Below are 12225 nucleotides of genomic sequence, written 5' to 3'. Positions count from 1 at the left end.
AGGGACGGGGGCTGTGCGCGTCGTTGAAGGGCGAAGCCCATGTGACAGCAGTGCTGCACTGAGCACCGCAGGATAACGCTCACCACCCCGAGACGTCCCAGCAGCGGAGCTGCCCTTGTCCCAGCCTTTGCCCCTGGTGGTGGTGGCAGTGCAGGGCTGACGACAGCGATCCCCGTGCCTGCCGCAGCCACTCGGCATTGTTTGTCCACGTCGTGCCAACAGACAAGGCCTGGGGTTGCGCCATGCTGGCTGGGGCTTCCCCTGATGTCAGCTTGCTGCCCCGCGCTGTCCCTGCCATGGAACCCGCCATGGTGCAGGGCTGCGGGGCTGGGCAGCCTTTGTTTGGCTATGTTTCCTCAAAGTCGATCCGTGTAAAATCCCGGCACTGCACGTGCTCCCTTCCCCCAGTCGGCACAACCACAAAAATGTCAACCCGAAAGTAATATATTGTCCCTTTGTTCTCCTGAAAGTTGCCTCTGGAGTTTTCTCCTCCACACCCATATCGTGGAGAAGGAAGAGAAGGGGTTCAGTGCTCCATGTCCCCTCTGGCCACCAAGCATCCCCCGGGTGCAGGGTGGGACAGGGACAAGGACAGGGATGAGGCACACTGCAGCCAGCCAGCCCAGCTGGCAGCCCCAACCACAGGACTGGTGGGGCAGCATGTGCCAGTGAGGTGTGTGGTGTGCAGGCTGCACCCCGTGGCCCCGTGCCCACCCCAGCCTGGCCAAGCTGGCCAGGGCAGCCCAGAGCTGTGCCTGCAGGGCCAGGTGGGCCCCGGGTTCCCTCATCCGTGGTGGCACCTGCATGCCCTATGCTCTCACTGCCGTGCCACACACTGGTACACTTCAGGAACTGTGGGCCGCCGCCAAGGTCTTGCTGCCATAAAGCTGTCACAGTGGGGCTGAGCGTGGCAGGGCTGTAGCGTGGGAAGCTGTAAATGGGGGAGATGCCAAGGGCCGTTCCCACGTGCCAGACCCGGGGCACCCAGCACTCCCTGCTGCCATGGGCACGGTTGGACCCTGCCCAGTACTTTCCTGGCACCACCAGGAAAATGGGACTGGGCTTGGGGTGCCATGGGGGAAAAGGTCAAGAGGGCAGGATCCAGCCCTGCCTTTATCGGGGTGCTGCCGCATGCCAGGGCAGATGCTGAGCCCCATCCCACAGTGCTCAGCACCTTCCTTTCCTTGTAGGGCCGTGATCCCGCTGTATGACACCGACACGGGGCTGCTGGTGCTGGCGGGGAAGGTGAGGAGCCGGGGCGGCGGGACGCAGCAATGTGATCCTACACCCTGCTTACACTGCACTCCTCATCTCTGCCAGGGAGAAAACCTCCTGTACTGCTTGGAGGCGGCATCGGCTCAGCCTGCCCTCACCCAAGGTAAACAGAACGCATCCTACACTGGGGTGCTTCGACCCCCACTCCTGCTCCACCCCAAGGCTGTCCTGCCTGTCCGCAGTCACTCAGTGCCTGATGGAGGGACACACACGGGGCCTGGCCACCATTCCCCGCCTGGCCCTGGATGTCATGGCGTGCGAGGTGCTCCGCGTCCTGCAGCTCACCGACACCTTCCTTGTCCCTGTCAGCTACATTGTGCCTCGCAAGGTGAGCGCGTGTGGGGCCACCAGACAGAGCCTCAGCTCCAAGCTTGGTCCCTGTGACCACACGTCCTCGTGCCCTGGTGCTTTCCCTGTCACTCACCACAGCATGCAGGGCAAAGGTGCTCCCAGTGTGCTCAGGTTTTTCCTTCCATTGGCATCATTCCCCTGAAACATTTTTCTGAATGACAGAAAAAAAAACAGGGTGGCAGCTTCAGAAAATGCCCTTTTCAGTAAACAGACACTATTATGGAAAAACCCACGTTTAAAAAAAGAAACAGAGCGTAAGCACTGCTGCAGGGCGGCCACGGGCTGGGGTGGACCAGGGCTCTGCCCCCACAGGGACAGTGCCACAGGCAGGGCTCAGCCCCTGGGGAAATGGAGACAGCCACCACTCACTCTGGAGCCCCCAACTCATCCCCTTGCCCTCACCCCATGGGTGGCACAATGGTGGGGTGCCTGATGCGACCTCATGGGTACCACCTCACCATTCACTTGCTGGGGAATGGAGTGCAGCCAGGTGTGGTGGGGATAAGGGGAGACTCAGGTTTCCAGGCTAAGGTGAGAGAAACCTGCATTTCAGAACTTGGATGCTCCCAGGGTGCCCAGCACAGCCCAAAGCCAAGCAGCATCTGACACCTACAGGCTCCAGCATGCAGCTCTGGGGCTGAGGTTCTGCACCACCAGGGTGCCCAGGGGTCTCCTACGTGGAGCCACCAGTGCTCAGTGACAGCAAGGGACTGCAGGCGGAGCAGCAGCTCACATCCCACCATGTGCGGGCAAGCACAGCGGCTCAGTACACCGGTCTTGCCATTCCCTCTCCTGCAGTCCAACCAGGAATTCCACGAGGATCTGTTCCCTGACTGTGCTGGGATGCTGCCGGCCACAGATGCCCAGTCCTGGTGGGCAGGGGACAGTCAGCAGGTGAGTGGCAGCCAGGAGGAGTCCCTGTGGGTGGCGGCACCTGGGGCTGGGCACAGCGCTGGCACAGCCACTGCACTGCCTTGGGACGGGGCCAGGATGTGCATGGAAGGGGAGTGGAGATTTACACAAATTGCACGTTTCCCAAAAGCCAAGGAGTTTTTGGGGTGGCAGAACACACGGGCTGTGTGCCCCCTCCTCACTGTGGAGTGGGAAAAGCGTTTGAGGATGAGATGCACAGCCCTGCACCTTGGCTGCAGCAGTTGGCTTTGAATGCAGACACAGCTTCAGGAGATCTCATCTGCTCCCACCCAGTTTAAAATGGTTTTCCAGGAAGAAACTGCTCTGAAATGCTCTTCTGCAGTCAGCTGAGCTCTAATTTCCATCTAGGTGCAGCGAAGAGTAAAAATCTAATCAAGAAAAGGCATTCCCCTCCACCTTCCTTAAAAATGTAGACATTCTGAGACACTATAAATGTGTATTGGAACCACTTAAGGATTCCAAAGCTGTGAGCCAGAGAGGCCTCCTGCAAATCAGGAGCACCCCCATAAGCCAGACACCACAAGCAGCAGGTTTCAGTGGGGATGATTACAAAACCAGGGGGAGAAAAAGGAGGTTTTGTGGGGGATGAACCAGCTAGCTCCCTGACACAGCCAGCAGCTGGGATGCTGCAGCAGGCTCTCCTGTGCCGATGCCTGCTGCTCACAGCACTGCTGCTCGGCAGGTGGGCAGGGTGAGCCTGCACCCAGCACGGAGACCCACGCAGACCTTCTGTTCCCCGCTCATCGCCGCCGTGCACAGCACCCAGCTGCCCAGTGACGGCCCTGTGGATACTGAGCGCAGTGTGAGCACAGGGAAAAGGGGGTCGGGGCTGGCGGAGCTGGGGGGCACCTCCTGCCCACCGCTGTCTCCTGTAGGAGGGCAGTGGCTACTCTTCGCCCTCCGGCTCGCTGACCTCACCGAGCAGCGCCGGCGCCTCACTCTCCACCAGCACTGCCCCCTCCAGCGGCTTCATCAGCAGCCCCAGCCAGAAGTCACTGCAGAGTATTTTGGGTGAGCGGGCAGCAGGGTGGGCTCGGCGTCACCGGTCCACGTGGCTGGAGGAGCCGAGGCACTCAGCAGCATCCACGCATGCAGGGCCCAGCTCCCGCTTCCGGCACGCACAGGGCACAGTGCTGCACCGTGACACCCACATCACCAACCTGCGGGGGCTGAGCCTCACCACGCCGGGCGAGAGCGACGGCTTCTGCGCCAACCACCAGCGAGTTGCCCTCCCACTGCTCTCTGCTGGTGGCCAGATCGCTGTCCTTGAGGTACTGCAGTCAGGAGCAACTCTTGGTGCCATCACTGCAAGCAGCACGTTGGCACCTGACACCCCGGGTGATGCTTTGCTTTCCATCAGCTCTCCAAACCAGGCCGTCTCCCCGACATGGCTGTGCCCACCATCCAGAATGGTGCAGCAGTGTCCGACCTCTCCTGGGACCCCTTTGACCCACGGCGCCTTGCAGTCGGTACGCACTGGCACCAGCACCCTGCCATGGGTGGCTGTGCCCCACGTTGCTGCTCACCCCCTGCCTGTGTCTCTCTGCCTGTGTCGGTGCTGCAGCGGGGGAGGATGCCAAGATCCGGCTGTGGCGGGTGCCTGAGGGCAGGCTGCAGGACACACTGCAGGAGCCTGAGGCCGTGCTGAGAGGTGAGCGTGGTGCAGGGACACAGCTCAAGAACTGGCAGTGAGGACAGGTGGGTCTGCTGGTGTCCCTGTCCCAGTGCTGGCACTCTGCTCTTCTCACCAGGGCACACGGAGAAGATCTACTCCATCCGCTTCCACCCCGTGGCAGCCGACCTCCTCGTCTCCTCTTCCTACGACATGACGGTGCGGATCTGGGAGCTGGGTGCTGGGCAGGAGATGCTGTGCCTGCAGGGACACACGGACCAGGTAGGGGAAGGGATTACCGGGGGGCCGCGGCACTCAGACATACGAGGCTACCACACTGCAGTGCGGCTGGATGGCAGCTTGAAGCTGGCTCCTGAATTATGGTGCTGAGATGGTGCCGGGAGAGAGTGACTTCAGGCTACCAAAAGGCAACTAGCTGGCCACCAAGTCCCCTAGGCCAGCCAAGCACTGGGGAACAGATCTGTGACAGAGGCACCTTCCATCTCCCAGATCTTCAGCCTGGCCTGGAGCCCCGATGGGAGGAAGCTGGCGACAGTGAGCAAGGATGGCCAGTTGCGGCTCTATGAGCCTCGGTGCAGCCCCCAGCCCCAGCAGGTGGGACCACAGTGCGGGATGGGATAGCTGGGGAGGACAGATCCCACCACGGGGAGCTGCTGGGCAGGGCGTGCTGCCAGTTACCCTCCTTCTCCCCTACAGGAGGGTCCCGGCCCCGAGGGAGGCCGTGGGGCACGTGTGGTCTGGGTGTGCGGAGGTGATTTCCTCCTCGTGTCTGGCTTTGACAGGTGAGGGTGGGCATGGTCCCCAGGGGATGAGGCATTCCTCAGTGCCCACCATGGGGACACACCGTGTTCTGCCATTGCACCTGCTCACCCCCACAGCCGCAGTGAGAGGAAGATCCTTCTGTACCGTGCACAGGCCCTGCCTGATGGACCCCTCTCCGTTCTCGGCCTCGACGTGGCCCCATCCACACTCCTGCCCTTCTACGATGAGGACACCAGTGTTGTCTTCCTCACCGGCAAGGTAAGATGGAGCTTGTCTGTTTCTAGGGGGCTCCTCACACAGGGCATCACAGTATGGGGTCCTCGTGCCCTCACACCAGCCCCGTCCCACTGTTCCAGGGTGACACCAGAGTCTTTCTCTACGAGGTGACTCCCGAGCCACCCTATTTCCTCGAGTGCAACAGCTTCACCTCCAGCGACCCCCACAAGGTGAGGGGGGGCCCTTCGGGGCCGTGCCGCCTGCCCCGCTCCCAGCCTGCTCACACATTTGCTCCTCCAGGGCTTCGTCTTCCTGCGTAAGACAGCGTGCGACGTGCGGGAGGTGGAGTTCGCCCGGGCGCTGCGGCTGGGGCAGGGCAGCCTCGAGCCGGTGGCTTTCCGCGTGCCTCGCGTCAAGGTAGTCACCGGGCTCGGCCGCGTGGGGGACAAAGCGACGGGCCGTCCTCACCGTGCCGCGCCCTGCAGAAAGAGTACTTCCAAGAGGACATCTTCCCTCCGACCCGCGTGTGGTGGGAGCCGGCCCTGAGCGCCGGCGCCTGGCTGGGGGGAGCGGAGGGACAGCAGGGCCGCGCTGACCTCCGTCCTGCCGGCATGGAGCCAGGTGGGTGCGCGGGGCCTCGCGGGCGTGGGACCCCCCCGGCTGTGGGACCGGCCCGCATCACACTGCCATCACAGTCAGCCAGGCCCCGAGGGAGGCACCGGCACGGAAGTTTGTCCCTGCGGCCGCGTATCTGGGGGAGAAGACGGACGAGCAGAAGAAGGAGGAGGTGAGTGCGGGGACGGCGGGACCGCAGCCCCGTGATGCCCCGACCCACAGCCCTGCTTTCCCGCAGCTCCTCAGCGCCATGGTGGCCCGGCTGGGAAACCGCCGCGACCCGCTGCCGCAGGACTCCTTCGAAGGCGTGGATGAGGCCGAGTGGGTAAGCGAGGCGGGGATAAGGGGGAGGCCGCGAGGACCGGGCCCGGGCCTCACCGAGCCCGGCCTCCTCAGGACTAGGCCGCAGGCGGACCTCATGGCACCGCGCGGACGCCAGGCCTCGCCGGAGAGGAGCCATCTCAAGGGCACCAGCCCCGCCATTAAAGCCGCTGCACCCCGCCCGTGGCTCCTGTGCTTGTGTGACGGGACGGACGCGGGCGGGGGGAAATGGCGGCCGCTCTCCGCCTCTTTAGCGCGCGTGCGCGGTGCCCGCGGCCTGGACCTCCCCTCTCAGCGCCGCCGCCAGGGGGCGCCGTCGCCCGGTGGAGGGCGACGCTCCGCCCCGCGCCCTCCGCTCTCTGACCCCGCGTCCTCGCGGGGAGCGGAAGCGGCGGAGGGGACGATGGTGAGCGGCAGGTCGGGGGTCGTTATGCGGCCCCAACGGGGACGCAGAGCTCGGGGAGGGGATGGCGGGGCTGGGACGGGGCGACGGGGCCGGAGGGGGTGGGTCAGGGCTCGGTGAGCCGCGCGGGGATCAAGGTCCGGGGATAGCGGACGTGAGACGAGGTCGGGTGCGGAACGGCGGCGCCAGGGGAGGCGGAGGCGGTTCTGGGCCGCGGCCGGGGGGCAACGGGGCCCGGCGGGCGGCAGGATGTCTGTGGGGCTCCGGTGGGGCGGGGCCATGACAGCCGGCCGGTCCCCGCAGGCCAAGTACCTGGCGCAGATCATCCTGGTCGGGGCCCAGGTGGTCGGACGGGCCTTCATGAGAGCGCTGCGCCAGGAGTTCGCAGGTAGGAGCTGAGCCCGGCCCCTCGTGCAGGGAGGGGACACCTCCCTCCTGCTGCCACCTCCCCGGCTCGGGGCCGGGAGGGGAGCTGGGTGACCCTGTGGAACGAGTGGGCGGCTGGCGTGGATGGGGCTTGGTGGCTCAGCCCTGCCTAGGAGCCCCGTGGCTGTGGGGATTCTGGGGGTGTGGGTGGAGGACTGACGGTGTCCCCGGGCAGCGAGCCGAGCTGCAGCAGATGCACGGGGCCGCTCAGAGAGGCCTCAGTCCGCCGCCGCCTCCAGGATCATTGGCATCAGCCTCCAGGAAGCTCAGCAGATCCTCAACGTCTCCAACCTCAACCCGGAGGAGATCCAAAAGGTAGAGGCTCCCTCAGAACAGCGCAGCTGGGGAGAGCTGGCACGGGGTAGTGGGGGCCCGTGGAAGTGTGTGGGTACAGTCCTTGGGCATGGCTCATCCTGGGAGAGGTCTCCTTGCTCCAGCTGCAGCATGGTTTGCCCAGCAGAGCTGCTGGAGAGGGGCACGCGCTCCTCCAAAGGTGCCTGTCACCACTGCATGAAGCAGCCTCACCTCCGGGAGCCAGAGGCCACTGGGATTTGGGGAGGGTGAGTGCAGGGGGCAGCTCCTGACGGAGGCTTTCCTTTGACAGAACTACGACCATTTATTCAAGGTGAATGACAAGTCGGTGGGAGGCTCCTTCTACCTACAGTCCAAGGTGAGTAAAGGAAGGAGAGCTGTGGAGTCTCCCAGCTCTGCCCTCAGCCTATCTAGCTACCTTTGACTGGGCAGGAACCTTCCAGAAACAGATGTTTTGGGGCAGTACCACTTCCTGCTTGGGCTGAACCCATCAGTGGGCCGCAAAGGGAGAGTTTTGCTGCCTCTTCCTGGCTGTTGAGGGAGGGAATGGTGGCTATTGGCACCAACCAAGCAGAACGGTGCCAGAAAAGGGTTGGGGATAGGTTTTATCCCCCACCCTTCATCATGCTGGAGGCCCTCCAGCACTTGAGGATGCCTGTGGGGTAGCACAGAGCTGAGGGACCCGCAGTACTAGCAGTTGGCATGGATGAACCCCTTCCAGAGTCCTGCTGAAGGACTCAGAGCCCGGTGCTGGTGGGCAGGGAGGCGTGGGTGCATCCCTGCCCTGTGCATCAGCCCGTCCCCTCATCCTGCAGGTGGTGAGAGCCAAGGAGCGGCTGGACGAGGAGCTGCGCATCCAGGCCAAGGACGAGAAGGAGAAAGGCTGGAAAGCCGAGACGTGACTCCTGTCACTCGTATCCCTGCTTCCCTCTCCCTTAAGTTATAGGTGGCCAATAAATGCCGTGTCCTCCACCACCTAGCGTGGCTGCTCTGCTCCCTGGGAGGGACAGGGGATGGCCCCAGCCGTGCTGCTGCCCTGGTGCTGTGCCCCGGCTGTCGGTGTGCAGTGCAGAAACCTGACCCAGGCGCAGGGGACCGGCACGGGCTGAGTTCTGCCCTGCAGATGATGGCGGTGGCACTGGGAAGGAAGGGCGTCCCCAGCTTGGCCTCAGGGCAGCCAGGGCTCAAATCACACCCGGGGAGGCCGCAGGAGCTATTTTAGTGGGGGTTGGATGCTCGCAGCCTGACTGCACGCATGCCTCTGGCTCTGCACCACGTGAAAGCAGGGAGCTGCATGCAGATGGGCAGCGGGGCGGGCGCTGGGTCAGGCACGGTGGTGAGGAGCCTTGTGGGGACACGGCAGGGCTGTCCCCAACTGCATTCCCCCCGGGAGGCCAGGCAGGGCCAGCTGTGCCCTCAGCCCTGAGGTGATGGCAGCCGTGTCACCCACTTCCCCTCTGTTCCCTGGCAGGAGCTCAGTGCTTTGTCCCCACCTCTGGCTCCTTGCTGCCCTTGGGCCCTGGGCGCAGGCGGGCAGCGTGGTTGCAGACCGAAACAGGAACTTACTTCAACTTCACTTTATTGTTTTCTTAATAAACTTCCTCTCCCATGGAGGAATATAGTGTTATAATCGTTAGCTTATCTCTTGCTTCTGTAGTCCTTAAACTCTATGCTAACAGCGATGGAGCCCAACAGGAGGAAAATAAAAACAACCCAGAAACTACAATAGAAAGGCACTTAGAGACCGTTAAAATACTGATGACCTGGAATGTGCAATAACAAACCAACAAATGAACAAGAAAACGTACACCGGCCGGGGAGGCCTGGTCGATGGCAAATGCCATGCTGTGGCAGGGCCGGGCGGCCGCCGCACCCCGGCCCGAGGACAGTGACGTGGGGAGACCTGCTCCCCGCGGGGCGTACTGCCGGGGGCCCTTCCCGAGCCCTGCAGCCGGGTCGGGGTCAGGGAGACCCTCGGTTCAGAGAAAGCTGTGGGCAGGGCGAGGTACGGCGGACCTTCTGCGCGCACCGGGGCGAGGGAGGCGGCTGCGCCCCGTGCTGGAGGGCGGTCCCACAGAAAAGGAGGGTCCGGGCTGCGGGAGCAGGGATGGAGCCCTGGGGCACCTCTGCGGCGACCCCGCGTACCCAGCTGCGCCCAACCTCTCCCTCTTGCCGGGATGGGGTCCGGCAGCGCAGAGCCCAGCCTGCGTCAGCGTCGCCCCACGGCTCCGGGGGCTCGTCTGGAAACGCGGGCGCAGAGCCGAGCAGCGCTGAGCCGCCCGGTGCCGACGCGCAGCTGCTCGCAGCCCTGCCCGCGCTGCCTGCGTGCGCTTGCGGTACATGCTTAGGTATGAACGTAGCTAAACGCGGTGGCTCTGCCCCGGTGCGGAGCCGGCACGGCGAGCGGCACACGCGGCCGTGTGCCTTGTCACGGGGGTGGCCGGGGTGGCGGAACGGGGCGGCCCGGCCGTAGAGCTGGGGGTCCCCACGCCGGCAGCGTTGGGGCCGAGGCCCGGGGCAGGGAGACGCCAAGTCAGCGAGAGCGAAGAGCCCGAGCGGGGCTCCGTCGGCGCGGGGGTCTGGGCGATAAATAAATAGCGGCGTCTCCGCTGCCCGGCGCGGGGCTGAGCCCCCAGGCGCACCCCCCAGAGCCGGGGCGGCAGCGTGGGGTCGCCGAGGGATTATTGCTATTCTCAGAAGAGTCCGTTCTTCTTTCGTGAAGGTTAACGTGGCTGCAAGCTGGGGCCTGGGGCGATGCTGGGGGCGACGCCGGGGTCTCGGCCTGCCTCCCCCCCCTGCCCAGCCCTCAATTCACCACGGCCGGCTTGAGCAGCAGGGAGCCGGGCGGGATGACCACCCAGCCTGGCGGCAGCGCCTCAGGGGGGCTGCCCGCTGTGCCCACCCCCGTCGAGAGGTCGAGCACGGCCCCCGGCAGCAGTGCCAGGCTCTCGGGGGGGGACCCTCAGGCGGCCCGGCTCCGTCCGTCGGCCGCCCGCCTTGCGGCCCTCCTTGCCGCCCTTCCGCCCCTCGGCCTCGTCGGCCTCGGCCTTCGCCCCGCCGGCCAGCAGCGACATGACGGGCAGCCCCAGGCCGCCGGCCGCGAAGGGCGACGGCAGCAGCGGACCCTTGGCCAAGTTCAGCGGGCCGTTGAGGGGCAGCGCGGGGCCGGGCAGAGCGGGCAGCGAACCCCCGGCCCCGCAGCCCAGAGCGCTCAGGTCGAGGGGGGCCGGAGCCAGCGGGAGGGGCAGAGCGGGCAGCGCGTGGGGGGGCAAAGAGGGCGGCGGGGTTGGGCAGGAGGAGCTGCGCCCCGTTGGCGTAGGGTGCGTCCGCAGAGCCCTTGGGGGGCGCGTGGGCCTTCAGCATCTCGTGGTGCTCGTGGGACACGAAGTGCCCGTGGGCTTTGATGTGCTTGCGGAGCGAGCTGGGGTCCGTGTAGCGCTTGTGGCAGCCCGGCATCTTGCAGTAGTAGGGCTTCTCCACGTAGTGCGTGCGGGTGTGCTTGAAGCGGTCGCTGGAGTTGGAGTAGCGTTTGTTGCAGCCTTCGTAGGGGCAGATGTAGGGCTTCTCGCCTGCGGGACGGCACAGCGCTGTGTCTGAGCCCCCTGCGGAGGGCAGCTCCGTGCCCCCCACCCCTCCCCAACCCGCCCCAAGCGCTCACCGGTGTGCGAGCGGTTGTGGATCTTCAGGTTCTCCAGGCGAGAGAAGCTCTTGTTGCAGGTGGGGCAGCGGTGCGGCTTCTCGTTGGTGTGCGTCCGGATGTGGATCAGCATCTTGTACCTGCGCCAGAACCATCAGGGGGAGCCGAGAACGGCACCACAGCCCCCATGGGGACACCCAGCGCCGCCGCTCGGTGCCGTCCATCGCCCACCGCCATCCACCCCCACAGCCCCAGCACAGCTTGCTGCCCCCCACCCCCCCGCACCCACCTGGCGTTGAAGCCGCGGCCGTGGCGGGCGCAGCCCTCCCAGTGGCAGCAGTACCCCGCGTCCTTCTCGGGTTTGACGTGGAAGTCGTTGACGTGGTCCACGAGGTCTTGCAGGAGGTCGAAGAATTGGTTGCACTGCGGGAAGGGGACGCTGGAGGTGAGGGAAGACCAGAGACGCCCCAGCTCCCGCACCCCCCTCCCCCACCAGCCCTACATCCCACCCCCTCCCGGCCTCATGCCCCCGCCTGACCTTGGACCAGCGGCAGACGAGCTGCTTGGGGAGGGGCAGCTCCGGGGAAAGGCGTTTGTCCTTGGGGGGGGGGCAGGAAGGAGGGCAGGTGCAGAGCCCCCCCCGCGCCCAGCGGCAGGAAGAACTGGAAGGAGCCGGGGATGCCGTCGATGTAGCGCAGGGACTGGAAATCCTACGGCGGGACGGGGCGGGAGGTGAGGGCCGATGTGCGGCTCCTCTCCGGGACCACGGGGTGGCACCGAGGGGGAGGGGACGCGCGGCCGTACTCACGTGGGGGAGGGCGGGCACGGGGGGGTCACTGTGCCGCTCGGGGGACAGCGAAGCGCTGCCCCCACCCGGGGACTCTACGCCGGGGGGGGGCGAGAGGCTGAGGTCCATGACGGGGAGGGCCGGGAAGCGCTTCTCCAGCGCTTTGGAGTGTGCCAACAGCCCGGGGCCCGGCCCTGCCCGCCGCCCCCCCCCGCGCGGAGCCCCGGCTCTCCCCGACCGGCGGGGGGGCGGCGGCGGAGGGGGGAACGGCACGGGGCCGTGGTCCGGGGGGGCCGCGTTCCCGTTTCTCTCGGGCGCTCCGCACTTTGGAGATGCTCAGCTTGAGGTCCAGCGGCTCGTCCAGCGAATGCATGGCGCCGGGCGGGGGGGTGCTGCTGTAAAGGCGTGCGTGGTGGTACGGGGGGGAGGGGGGCGCACGGCCGTAAAGCCCCCAATGCCCCCACCCTCATCCCCACCCCACCCCCTTCCCTCGGGGCTGGCGAGGACTCAAGGCCGCGGGGCGCTGGCACGGAGCTGCTGTTCCCCCCCCCCCC

The 12225-nt window shown here is 65.7% G+C and overlaps 2 protein-coding genes across 6 annotated transcripts in view; one reads left to right on the top strand and one right to left on the bottom strand.

Moving 5' to 3' along the window:
• The window catches only part of LOC122176267 (mitochondrial import inner membrane translocase subunit TIM16-like), a 37256-nt gene extending 29037 nt beyond the window's left edge, over positions 1-8219 (top strand). For 3 of the 5 annotated variants that reach the window (XM_042864649.1, XM_042864648.1, XM_042864650.1), the window contains 19 exons: positions 1191-1245; positions 1321-1378; positions 1458-1603; positions 2425-2520; positions 3242-3361; positions 3435-3570; positions 3655-3830; positions 3920-4028; positions 4124-4210; positions 4311-4453; positions 4682-4786; positions 4889-4974; positions 5071-5212; positions 5311-5400; positions 5471-5587; positions 5656-5791; positions 5866-5957; positions 6024-6110; positions 6182-6286. In XM_042864649.1, coding sequence (XP_042720583.1) covers positions 1191-1245; positions 1321-1378; positions 1458-1603; positions 2425-2520; positions 3242-3361; positions 3435-3570; positions 3655-3830; positions 3920-4028; positions 4124-4210; positions 4311-4453; positions 4682-4786; positions 4889-4974; positions 5071-5212; positions 5311-5400; positions 5471-5587; positions 5656-5791; positions 5866-5957; positions 6024-6110; positions 6182-6187 — 1987 coding nt within the window. In that variant the 3' untranslated portion in view covers positions 6188-6286. Of the gene's footprint in view, positions 1-1190; positions 1246-1320; positions 1379-1457; positions 1604-2424; positions 2521-3241; positions 3362-3434; positions 3571-3654; positions 3831-3919; positions 4029-4123; positions 4211-4310; positions 4454-4681; positions 4787-4888; positions 4975-5070; positions 5213-5310; positions 5401-5470; positions 5588-5655; positions 5792-5865; positions 5958-6023; positions 6111-6181; positions 6287-6425; positions 6513-6812; positions 6898-7110; positions 7251-7539; positions 7606-8062 lie in introns of those variants that run through there. The other 2 variants (XM_042864653.1, XM_042864651.1) reach the window with 2 other exon arrangements.
• A 590-nt stretch (positions 8220-8809) lies between these two features.
• GLIS2 (GLIS family zinc finger 2) lies at positions 8810-12076 on the bottom strand. Its single transcript, XM_042864656.1, is given in 9 exon segments — positions 8810-10206; positions 10208-10507; positions 10509-10816; positions 10906-11024; positions 11174-11307; positions 11423-11494; positions 11496-11594; positions 11693-11935; positions 11937-12076. Coding segments are annotated over 9 exon segments (1536 nt in total). The 5' UTR covers positions 12045-12076; the 3' UTR covers positions 8810-10053.
• Between the last annotated feature and the right edge of the window lie 149 nt (positions 12077-12225).

The sequence above is a fragment of the Lagopus leucura genome, unplaced genomic scaffold (assembly GCF_019238085.1).
Source record: "Lagopus leucura isolate 7727_CA_CO unplaced genomic scaffold, USGS_WTPT01 Super-Scaffold_760, whole genome shotgun sequence".
In the NCBI taxonomy this organism is placed as follows: domain Eukaryota; kingdom Metazoa; phylum Chordata; class Aves; order Galliformes; family Phasianidae; genus Lagopus; species Lagopus leucura.
The sequence above is the reverse complement of the archived record's forward strand: the minus strand, read 5'-3'. Positions and strand labels throughout refer to the sequence as shown.